The following is a 13,063-nucleotide window of genomic DNA, read 5'->3' as shown; positions in this document are numbered from 1 at the left end:
CCTAGGGCCCATGCTCCACAACAAGAGAAGCCACCACAATGAGAAGCCCATGCACCACAAAAAGGAGTAGATGCCACTCGCCACAACTAGAGAAAGCCCGTGTGCAGCAATGAAAACCCAACACAGCCAAAAATAAGTAAATAAATAAATAATTTTTAAAAAATTTTGTAGGAATTTTTAACTGGTAAGATAAAAATATAGGCAAGTTTAGATCATTGGAATAATCAAAATTACTTCTTCCAAGAGTGGAGAATGGTAATAAAGCATGTTTAAGGTTGAAATAATTAAAGAAAGGGACCAAGAATGAGGTTTAGCATCAGACACAGCAGATATCAGAGAAATAAACATGAGGTTGGAGAACAAGGTGACCTAAAATGAGGAAAAATTTTTCATTTGATTTTGAAGTTTGGATTGCAAATCACAAAGACCTCTGGAAGAACCCTCCAGAAGATGTTTCTGATCAGTGAAATGTGAAAGAAAAGGAAATATATATGTATACACACATACACATACCCATATGTACACACATTTTATACATTTAAGGTAAGGTGACTGTGATGGACGATTTGATGTGTCAACTTGGCTAGGCCATCATACACAGTTTTTGGTCAAACACCAGTCTAGATGTTGCTGTCATGGTATTTTTTTGAGATGTGATTAACATTTAAATCAGTAGGCTTTGGGTTAAGCAGATTACCCTCCATAGTGTGGGTGGGCCTCATCCAATCAGTTGAAGGCTGAGATCTCCAAGAAAGAATAATTTCTGCCAGCAGACTGTCTTCAGACTTCAGCTGCAACATTAACTCTTCCCTGAGTTTCCAGTCTACCCTACAGATTTTGGTCTTGCCAGTCCCCATGATGGTTTATGTCAAAATAAAATAAATCTCTTAATATATTATATTTACACATTCTATTTCTCTTAATATATTATATTTACACATTCTGTTGCTTCTGTTTTTCTGAAGAACCTTGACTAATACAAAGATCACTGTGGATTTTTTTTTTAATAAGAAGACCACCCAAAATATTTTACTACAGTAGGAAAGGTTAGAGTCTCTACAAAAATCAGTCCATGTGTTACTCCAGATTCTGATGTGGCTCTAACAGAAGTTTGTGGTGTTAACTAACTGCTACTGCTGTTCCTACAGATCCCTAGGCCCCATGGGCAGCACAGACTGACAAAGAGGTACACACTGAAGTATTTATGCATTGGCAGACAGTGCGTAGCAGAGTCTGGCTTCTGCATCAGTCACCTGGAGGGGACTGGTGACAGGACCTTGTGAAAGTGCAAGGCAGATAATGGCAACTGTAATCAAATGGGATAGGGAGGGGAAGGGGGAAAGAAAATGTGGTTAGAAATAAGACATATGCTTCTCTACCACTTATAGCCCCCGTGGGATTTTGTCAGGCACAATAATTCAAGGGGCAGCTATGAAGTTGCCCTATGAAATTGAGCTTGTTTGGAAACTGTGGCTAGCTTAGGAAAACATCTCCTTGTACTTGCTCTCCTTTCTCCCTCATTTTATATCCCTTTTATCCCTCACTTTTGCTTCCTAGCAATTATACTACTCAATTAACTGTTAGCACATGCACTTTTGCCTCACATCAATTTATTTTGTATGGGACTCAGGCTAAAATAAGGCCCCTGGGAATTGTACAATATTTTGTCCAGGTAAATTCACAATTCCACACTTTAGTGAGAAATAAAGATGTACCTGTGCTGCATCTGAGGTAAATACCGTAAACATTAAAGTGTTTAAATGTTAATTACAGCAGGTTGGTAGGCTCAAATGAATATAATGAATTCAAGAATAAATGTGTCATTTATTATTAAGAAAATACAAATAAAATGGTGTTGTTTGAACTACGATTCTTTTGAACCAAAAGTATCAATTAATGTGTACATCTTGGGAGGTGCATTCTTAAAGCTAATATAATATGCAGTTATGGAAAAATAAAATAGATTTCAAAGGGTTTCTCTTTCATGTTTTTCTTATATTTTGATATACTAGTTGAGAGTTAAATATAAAAATGCAATTCAAATTCCACTATCTCATTCTCCAGAAAAATTAACAGAACTTTTTGTGTGCATATTGCTTTATAATCTATAGTGATAATAACCTTTTGTTAGCATTCACTATACTAGAAAACAAGTTTTTGGCAGATATTAGTGACAGTTCCCAGAATAATTGGGTTATCCCTGGTGTTGAATAATTCCAATTTTCAGACCCATGCTCTGAAAAGATTTATAAGGGTTACTTATATTAACATATGAAAATGTAGAGAAAAAAATTGATTTTGATGAATAAAGGCAGTTTCATAATTAAATCTCTAATAATATATATTAGGGTATCCCTGACCTAACCCATTACTAGGTCCCCTCTTTATCTTCCTATTCTACTCTCTCCATCCTTGCATAATGCTTTTCTGAATCATCTTGAGTCTTTTATAACTTTATTTTTAAAAAGCCTACTCTCTAGAAACCCTTTTTTTCCTACCTTTAATCCAGATTGAGGTTTCCCCATTTAGTTCCTCTGTTCAAGGTAGCTAAGTTCTCTGTATAATAACTAAAAGTTCTCAATTTTAAAATTTACTTTCTGAATAAACAGAGGATCAGAGAGGAGGCTATGCCCTCCTCCTGGGCTTTAACCTACCTGAGTGGTAGGATTAAAAATAAATTTAGAATCTTATTTTGGAATTTGAGGGCCAGGAACTTTGGAGGACCAGAAACACATCTTAGAGCTGTGAAATATTTTATTCTAACATAACTGTGCATCTGCATTGAAACACAATGTATAATTCTACAGAATCCATGTTTGTTATGAAAAGATCATTTTATAGTAGATATAATTAGAAATCATTCTTCTAGTTGTTCACCATTTCTTATATAATTCTTTTTCCTTCCCTTTATTATTTCTCTGAACCATATACCACCTTAGCATGATTATTTTTGTTCCATAAAACAATTACCTATAAAGATTCTCTTGAAAATATATTTAAAGAGAGTACCTTTGAGGCTACAGAAAGACACATAATGATACAAGGTGTAAAGAGAAAAAAGGCATAGACAGGGTTAGATTGGGAGACTCTTGACTAGCAGTAAGAAATTTTGATTCTTTTCATAGATAATAGAAGGAGGGAAAATTTAGGCTTTTGAGAAGAATGTGATATAATTAGATCTGAACTTGAGAAACTAACCTGGTGTCCACGCAATGGACGAGAATAGAGCATAGCAATGGAAGACTGAATGAGAAACTAAGAAATAGTTCAGGTAATGGACAAGGGAGTGTTTGAACTGGAAGCAGGAGCTAAGGATTTCCTATAGGATATGACCTCAACATTTCCTCCTCACAGAAAACAATTCAGTGTTTGGAGAACCTCTTTACTCTCATGGCTGTGTTTATTAAACCAAACTGTGAAATTGGCAACATTTGCTTTTTGAGTTTTCCATATGGCTGCCTATCAATCCTCATCCCCTTGGCGATAAGATCTCTTATTTTTCCACACTATTAAATCCTGATCTCAGAAACCATATGATAAGCTTAATTCATAAAAAATGGGTGAATAACAAATAATGTTTACTATATCACACTTGCCAGGGCTTTGTGAAATTTAAGAAGGAATATTTGTGAACTTTTCATGAACTGTGGGGGTTATAGGCATCATCCAGCGTGAGAGGTGATTTTTGAGGGTATAGGGAGTCTCTAATATTTCCCCTTAAGATTGCATCACATAGGTGACGGGTTATTATAGGTATGCGTAAGGTGTATCATATCAACACAAAGAATACAAAAAAATAAAATAAAATAGGAAATGGAAAGCTGGGTTTTCAAGTCACCTTAGGAATTCAGAAATTTGGTTAACTTCTTTAGGCCCAAATGGTCCTGATCAGCAAAATGTAATTCCTTAATCCCTTCCTACTTTGGAATTCTATGTTTAGATCGCTTCCTACTTTTAAAATTCTAAGTTTGTGAGCTATGATCCAACTATTAGAGATTTAGACTGAAGAATAAAGACTACTAATATTAAGGAGACCAATATAAGTTATATATTAAAAGAAAACTTGGTAGTTTACAAAAAAAGAACAGCCAAATTAGTCAACTGATTCCTGGGATGGGGGTAGATATTTACATATAAAATTATTGATAATTTAATGTATTTATGATTAGACAGAAATTCCCAAAATATAAAGAATGTCAACTCCCAAATTCTAGGGGTAATTTTCTAGGGATATCATGTTACTTTGTATCTTATAATAAAATACCCTACCACTTTCCCTTCCTAACTTTTCTTCAGAACACATCACTGTTTTAAAATATGTCTTTTTATCTCGTTATTACTTGCTTCTCCAGCTCTGCCATGATTTCCACAAAAAGGAGAGGATTAGTCCTTATTCTCCAGTGTATCCCTTATGCCTAAAACAAAGTCTGGCGTTAATCAGCATTTGATATTTGTTGGATGAGTGTTACAAAATTGGAAACATGGGGAAACTATTCAGATAGTTTAATTATTGAAAGCTCACAACTTTTGGAAATTATTATGACAGATATATCAGAAGTTAGTAAATTTAAAATGGAAAGTATATTTTAATTCAACTTTTTAAAATATGAAATCTGCAAACATGACATACTCATTATGAGTTAAAACTACCCAGGGGGAAAAGAAAGGACCCCTGCAGGGTTCACAGAGAGCTAAATTACATTCATAAATGAAATCAGAATGAATTTTTATAGTGTAAAGCAAGCTTGGTTAAGTCACTAAGGATAGGAAGATCACATTCCTACTATCTCTGGCAGCTACCTGCTGTATGTACTAAAGTTATAATGTAAGATTCCCTGAGACTCAATTTCTTTATTCTAAAAATTGGATTAAAAGTCCTGTTTTGCTTAACTCACCAGGATTGAGATATTGCAGTATTCAAATACGATAATATATTATAAAGATAAAAGGGCTATACAAAATATGTTTGAAAATTTTCACTTTAGAAGATCTAAAAATTATTTCATTCAAATAACCAAAAACAAATCAAATATATAACAAAAGTTTTTGAAATGTTAAGTTTTATGGAGATGATATCAGTAGGTCGGGACGGGAGGGGACTGAAAACACTTGCCTTTAATGGAAACTTTTATAATATAATTTTGCAGCTGGACTTGGAATTTTGTACTTTCAGTCCAGTTTCTCCTTAACTTCGTTGGGGAAATTAGAGAGCATTGTATTTAATCATATTTATCAATCAAGGCACAATAGATATTTAAACAAAAACTAAAAGGGACATATAAAACAATGTTATTTGTACTAAAATTTTTTAGACTTTTTCTACTTACTGAGAGTTAAACCATGTACTGGCACATGTGTTCAGAATAATTTCCTAAGTTGATTCCCAGGCTTCTTGTTCTTTAGACTTATGGTGATTTCGCTACTGACCTCTGAGCATACTCCAAAATAATTAAAATTTTTGAAAAAGAAAAATGACACTGAAGTAGACAAATTTTCCAAATAGTTTTTTTTCTTTCTCTTTCCTCTTCTTCCTACTCCCTTTTCTCCTCCTACTTCTTCCTCTTCCTCTTTTGATAAACTACCAATCCAAACTTTTAGGTATGCATATCCATAACATTATGTGTCTTAGAGGATGTATAATATACTTGTAGGACAATTTATGTCATCATAACATTTTCTTAAAACATTTGTGATGTGCTTAGAGCAAGGTCTTGTTGTTTATCTTGTAGATTTAGAAACCTATGATTCCCCAAATTTGTACCTGAAACTTTCCTAACATCTGATAAAACTGAAAATATGTAAACCATTGCTACTCTTTAATAGTATCTCTCTTCATTGTTTTTATTTGTTTGTTTGCTTTATACTAAGACTCATTTATAGCTAATTATGTGCCAGGCACTATTCTAAGCAGAGTAGGTCTCTTAGTTAATATGCGTAACAAGCCGGGTTTTTTCCTGCTTTTTTGAGATATAATTGAAATATAATACTGTGTGAATTTAATGTGTGCAAGCTGTTGATTGTGTTGATACACTTATATATTGCAAAATGATTACTACCATAATGTTAGCTAACACAGGTTTTCCGTGCTTTCTGAAAGTAGAGTATTCCTTTGAAACCTTTCCTAAGCTGAAATGGCCTAAAGCAAAGGGTGTTCCCCTGCTTTCCAAAAGTCCCAGTCATGCCAATTTGCTTGTCCAAAATATCTGTATTAGTACAGTAATGGCTTTTTTCTTAAGTGGAAATCCTCTTCAGATTTCTTTCAGTTAGTGAAAACAGGTACTGATGTAACTACTCTGCTGGCAACTTTCAAGTGTATAATACATTATTCTTGACTATAATCACTATGCTGTACATTAGATTCCCCAGAAATTATTCATTTTATAACTTGACATTTGTTCTCTTTGACTAATGTCTCCCGTTTTCTCCACCCTCCAGCCCCTGGTAACCACCATTCTAGTCTCCATATCTGTGAGTTCAGCTATTTTAGATTCTACATATAAGGGATATCATATAGTAGTTGTCTTTCTCTTATTTTACTTTTTGCATAACAGTTCTTGATGTAGATATATTACTATCCCATTTTCACAAAAAATAAACTGAGTCACAGAGATATGATTATGAATGACCACAACAAAATTTTATCTTAAAATAATGTTAATCATTTATTAATTTTAATATATTGTTTTATTCTATAAGCAGAAACTCTCTATTAAACCAAGGATGAAATTAATGACCATGCAAAATGGGTGTCAGGATAAGGACTGGTTGATTCATGATAATTCCTATCCAATAATTATAGCATTGAGATTACATATTTATGTCTATGTCTCTATATATCTATCTGTCCTTCCATCTATCTGCTTTGGGGTCAGACTATGAGTTTATATATTGAATGGTCCAATGGGAAATGTATCTAACTTTTCTAAGTTTCAATTTCTTCATTTGCAAAGATAAAAAGAAGTAGAGGAAAATAAAGAATCAGGAAGAAGTGGAGGAAGAAAAGAAGATGGAAAAGAAGAAAATTATATGCCTTAAAGTGGTCATTCGCAACTGGAGTTGATTTTTTTTCCCCTAGAGAACACTTGACAATGACTGGAGACATTTTTGGTTGTCACAACTAGTGTGGGGGATGTACTACTGGCATCTAAGGGGTAGAGGACAGGATGATATTAGACATTCAACAACTTGCAGGACAGCACCCTGCAGCAAAGAACTATCTTGTTCAAAATGTGAACAATATCGAGGTTAAGAAACCCTGACTTACACAGACATGTCATGAGGATTATAAGTTAACACATGTAAAAAAAAAATTTAGTGGCATATTGGAGCCAACTCACACCAGCTTGTGAGAACAGATTTTTCACATCTCTGACCAACTGCTATTGAGTGATATTTTATTGGTAGGTTGAAGTTGGCCATACTGGGGTTATTTACACCAAAACAATGGAAAAACTACAAATCAGGGCCCTCCCCTGACCCAGCCCTGGTTCCAGAGAGCTGGTGGTTAAACATTTACTAGCTACCATTGCTTAGCTACTATTTAGCATGTTGCAACCACAATATAAATGTTAGCTATTGTTACTATTACTCTTAAGCCCTCTCAATTCATCTGGGAAAACCACTCTAGATTTTATTCTTCCCTTTCCCCATTGTATATCAATTGTTCAGTTTCCATTTCTCCTTAAGACCTGCCATTGACTTCTAAGTGCCCCTACTTTTAACCACTCCCTCCTCTATCTTTCACTCTTCAGTCATATTAATTATTGTATAATGCAAATCTAATCCTGCTACTCCCATATTTAATATTTTGCAATGCCTTGTCATTCCTTATGGTATAAATCTGAACTCTTTCATATAGCATTATGGGCCTTTTGGCCTCATTCCAGAGTACCCTGCAAGTCAGAGACCCTCTATTCAGATATCTATACTGTATCTATTCTATTGCTCTTGTTACATTATACTGTCCCTCCTCCCTGTCAAACTAATTTGAGGTATTACTCAATGTTAGGAAAAGCAAACTTTGTCATTTTACTGACCCTTTTTTTTTTTTTTTTTTTTGCATATGCCTAGACCTTAGCTTTCAAAATCAAAAGCCAACCATTTCACTGTTTTTGTTCTGAGGAGTCACATTTTTTATATGAAAGAAGTGAACATAGAAGTTTCCAAATACCTCCTAAATAAAAAGGAAGGTCACAACAGTTAATATGTCAAAATTTGGTTGCCTTGTATGTAGAGATTTGAACATCTTTACATTCTAAATTCTACAGTGTGAATTATCTCTACTAAATGTTTTATATAATTTATATTTTTCAAACAGTACATTACAGAAGCCCAATAAATGTTAAGTATAATAATTGGCATAGACAGAAAAATATTGGACAATTTGTTCATATGAAGCTCAAAATCATTTGAAACACATTCTATTTAAACTACAGCATTATTATAAAATCTAAATACTTACAGGCATCAGCTAACATACAACTTATTTTGAGCAACATTCAACAGAAAACAAAAGCATTTCCACTATGACTTTTATAAATGTTATGCCTTATGAATTCCCAGCCATATACATAAGACTACAAAAATAAAGACAGACTTTTAAAAAATATTTTCCACCACAAGATTTCACTACTTAAAATTGCTATAATTAAGCTAAGCAGAGGAAGCCATGTGCAGCATTTCTAGTAAATGTATCATTATTCTCCACTAGAATATTTTTTGAATTAACTTTTTTAACCAAGCATATCAAAATTCAAAGCACAATAGGAAACTGTACCCTGACTGGTAACATAAATGTAAGAACTTATGTAGTGGCTATCACATGAGAAAGATACCAGAAGCCTGCACCAGCCCCTATCGGGAACTTATGATTTTCAATCATCAAACGTTTAATTGAGCATCATAAAATACCAGGGTGGAAAAATGAATAATACATGGCCTCTGCCCTTGAGGCTATCACAGGCTACAGAAAAGATGTCTTGTAAACTGGAAGAAAAAAAAAATGAATGGGCAATTTACAGAAGAGAAAACAGTAAATGACCAAGAGGATATGAAGTTAGTGGAAAATAAATTAAAAGCACAGTGAGATACTATGTCACATCCATTAAATTATGAAAAAATAAAATATCTAGCAACACCGAATGATGGCAAACATATGGAGCCGTGGGAACTTTTATGCATTGTTAGTTGGATAAAATTGGAACACCACCTTGGAAAACAATTTGGCAGTATATAAAAATTAAGGTAAAATATGCATGTCCTAGATGCTAACAATTCCACTTCTTAGTGTGAGGCCTAGAGAAAGTAATGCACATATATGTACAAAGATATTGGAGCAACAGATTTTGTAACAGCAAAAAAATTTACAGACATCCAAAATGTCTGTTATCAGGGTAACATTAAATAAGTTACATCTATGCCATGCAAAGATACCACAAGTTTCCTCATAAATATATACACCACAAATTTATTGAACCTCTTTTCCAAAAAAGTCAGTTGTAGAAGAAAGAACACACAAACTCACATACATACACATGTATTACATATATTAATACATACATATTAATACATATATAGAGAATATTAATTTAAAACTTTAAGACATGCAAATAATATATATATTATATATTTGTATATCTCTATATACTTAAGGATATAAAATGTAATAAAAATATAAAATATCTATAAAAACAACAAATACCAATATTAAGATAGTGGTTAACTCTGAGAAGAAGGTTGCTTCTATTTTACTGATAATATTTTGTTTCTTACAATAGCTTGTGTGAGCATGATTCTCTCATATTATTGTTTAAACTTTTTGAATATCAGAAATATTTAATAGTACATGTTAAGTGTGAGTAATACAGTGGGAGCACAGAGAAGGAAATGACAAATTTGTCTGGAAAAGTTAAAGAGGACTTAGCAGAGTGCAATTTTGGGCACTCTGTTAAAGAATAAGCAATGATTTTTCTGGAGTGGAAGGAAAGGGTGCTGAAAAATCATTGAAGACAAGGAGAGAGAAGAGAGTTAGCTAAGACTAAGAAGCATAAAGAATGAAATGTTTAGGAACCAATGAATACAAACTTCATTGGGTTATTTACCTCGAGGCCCTGGAACAGGAAATAGTGGTTAATTGTGAACCTGGACAAGAAAGTAGAAAACATATTGATAGACTTCTAGAATAATATTTGACCAGCTATCTGGGTACCTAGCCAAGCTGACATAGAAAATTTGTCATCACACCCAGTAATTCAGCTTTTGGATTAGTCATTGCAGTTTAAATCATGAAAATTCATTTTAGTACCATATAGGTATAGTTGACGACTCAAAAGTTTTCCAGGATATAACAATGTAGCACTTATCTGTGATGGACTTTAAACATTAATTTCAAAATATATATAGATTTTTATTTGGGCATGTTAATCAATAAGTTTCATGTCTGAAATATCTCATTTTGTCTGTAATTTCTATAAAAATCTAATTCATAAAATGAGATGGTATACATATTTTAATTTGTAACATTTGAAATGCTGTTAAAATATTCAGTCTCTGACTCTTAATATTATCCCAATATATAAATAGTCACAATGTAGTGTACTCTATTATGTTGTTGTCTAATTGAGGAGTTCATTTTTCAAACTGCATAACTTTTGTATATTTTCTAATATTTGTGCTCCAGTGTCATGTTGAAATTTAGAAGCAATGGTTGTAATGTAGAAGAAAAAGTATGGCCAATTTTTCTTTGCTTATCTATTTACTATACTGCATCAAATATGTGATTTATATCGTCAGATTTATAGTAGAAAGAAAAATGAATCAGAGAACTAGGTGTGGATTCTAGGTATGACTAAGCAACCAAAATATGTGTGATTTTAGAAGAGTGGTTTAATTTCTTGGAGCCTAAATATCCTTATTTGTCCAACTATAGAAAAGATTAGCTTAAATATATTGATAAATATATAAATATCAAAACATTATTTAAAGATATAAATATCTTATTATCAATTAAAATGAGATAATAGAAATCAAAGGATTTATAACCATAGTAGTAAATGATACTTTAGTATATTAACACAATGTCTTTTATGCTTTTGGTAATTTCCTTTGGCCCCATAGCCTTTTCCCCAGCCAATTTATCACTACATGCAGGATGGAATTCCACCCTAAAAAAAACAGAAGAGAAAATGATTCTGCGGGAGGCACCACACCACAGCCAGACGCGGCTGCAGCAGCTGCTGCCCTCTTCCCCGCCGCCACCTCTCCGGTCCCTTCTGTGATTACCTTTCCAGTTGCTGGGAACGGGCGAGAAGGGGAGGAGGGTGAGAAACTCCCACCGACCCAAAGAGGTCCCCAAACTCCACGAGGACAAGAGCTCCTTTGTTCAGGACCCCGCCTTATGTGTCTCTTCATCTGGCTGTTGGAAAACAGCTGTCAGGCAAGGAGTCTCCTCCATTGTGCCTTATTGTAATTAACCAAAAATCTATTTCATGCAAGCCATCTAAAGACCAGAATCAAATGGTTCCTGGACCAGCATTTGTATCTGGAGTTCAATTCGAATGGCACTGCTTTAGTTGTTAATTTCCATCACAGCTCTACATAATTGCCTTTCTCAGACTTCAGTTCATGATTCCTGGGAGAGCTGTGAAAAAAAGAGAACCTTGTTTTCATATTTACTGCTAATAAAGAAAACTAAGAATCTGAATACTTTCTGGTTGGCCTCTCAATATGTTGAGTTTATGAGTTTGAAAACAGTGTCAGGTTAAAGATGTGTTGGGACTTCAGCAGTGCCCCTTGGGTTATTAAAATTTCATCTGATGGAGCATGATGCAGTGAGGCCGGTTTCACAGAGACACACAAAGCCAGATCACGCAGGCCAGAACACCTACTTCTCAGATGTTATAGGGAAGGACCTTCAAGATGGTGGGGGAGTAAGACGTGGAGATCAACTTCTTCCACAAAAACATCAAAAATACATATATATGTGGAAAATTACAGAACACCTCCTGAATGCTGAAAGAAGACCTGAGACTTCCCAAAAGGCAAGAAACTCCCCACGTACCTGGCCGTGTGGCTGACAGGGTCTTGGTGCTCCAGCCAGGTGTCAGGCCTGAGGCTCTGAGGTGGGAGAGCTGCGTTCAAGACATTGGACCTCCAGAGACCTCCCGGCCCCATGTAATATCAATCAGCAAAATCTCTCCCAGAGATCTCCATCTCAAAGTTAAGACCCAACTCCACTCAACACTGGAGTTGGAAAGAACCCATAAGGTTAACAGCTGATCTTGAAGCAGAAACTCTGTAAGCCAGAGGAGAGTGGCTGGACATATTTAAAGTGATGAAAGGGAAAAACCTACAACCAAGATTACTCTACCCAGCAAGGATCTTATTCAGATTTGAAAGAGAAATTAAAACATTTACAGACAAGCAAAAGCTAAGATAATTCGGCACCACCAAACCAACTTTACAACAAATGCTAAAGGAATTTCGCTAGGTAGGAAACACAAGAGAAGGAAAAGACCTACAAAAACAAACCCAAAACAATTAAGAAAATGGTAATAGGAACATAGATATTGATAATTACCTTAACTGTAAATGGATTAAATGCTCCAACCAAAATATATAGAATGGCTGAATGGATACAAAAACAAGACCCATATATATATATGCTGTCTACAAGAGACCCACTTCAGACCTAGGGACACATGCAGACTGAAAGTGAGGGGACGGAAAAAGATATTCCATGCAAATGAAAATCAAAAGAAAGCTGGAGAGGCAATTCTCATATCAAACAAAATAAGCTAAAATAAAGAATATTACAAGAGGCAAAGAAGGACATTACATAATGATCATGGGATCAATCCAAGAAAATATAACAATTGTAAATATTTATGCATCCAACATAGGAGCACCTCAATACATAAGGAAAATGCTAACAGCCATAAAAGGGGAAATCAACAGTAACACAATAATAGTAGGGGATTTTAACACCCCATTTTCACCAATGGACAGATCATCGAAAATGAAAATACATAAGGAAACACAAGCTTTAAATGACACATTAAACAAG

At 34.2% G+C, this 13,063-nt stretch overlaps 1 protein-coding gene across 1 annotated transcript in view; it reads left to right on the top strand.

The window, feature by feature from the left end:
• LOC309629745 (uncharacterized protein) overlaps positions 1–12,420 on the top strand; it is a 162,404-nt gene extending 149,984 nt beyond the window's left edge. Inside the window, exon 4 of the mRNA XM_082394249.1 lies at positions 11,116–12,420. Within this exon, the coding sequence (XP_082250375.1) occupies positions 11,116–11,467 (352 nt within the window). The 3' untranslated portion in view covers positions 11,468–12,420. The remainder of the gene's footprint in view (positions 1–11,115) is intronic.
• Positions 12,421–13,063: the final 643 nt, after the last annotated feature.

Source organism: Balaenoptera borealis (genome assembly GCF_965194805.1).
Source record: "Balaenoptera borealis genome assembly, chromosome: 5".
In the NCBI taxonomy this organism is placed as follows: domain Eukaryota; kingdom Metazoa; phylum Chordata; class Mammalia; order Artiodactyla; family Balaenopteridae; genus Balaenoptera; species Balaenoptera borealis.
This window is presented reverse-complemented; position numbering and strand designations above follow the sequence as displayed.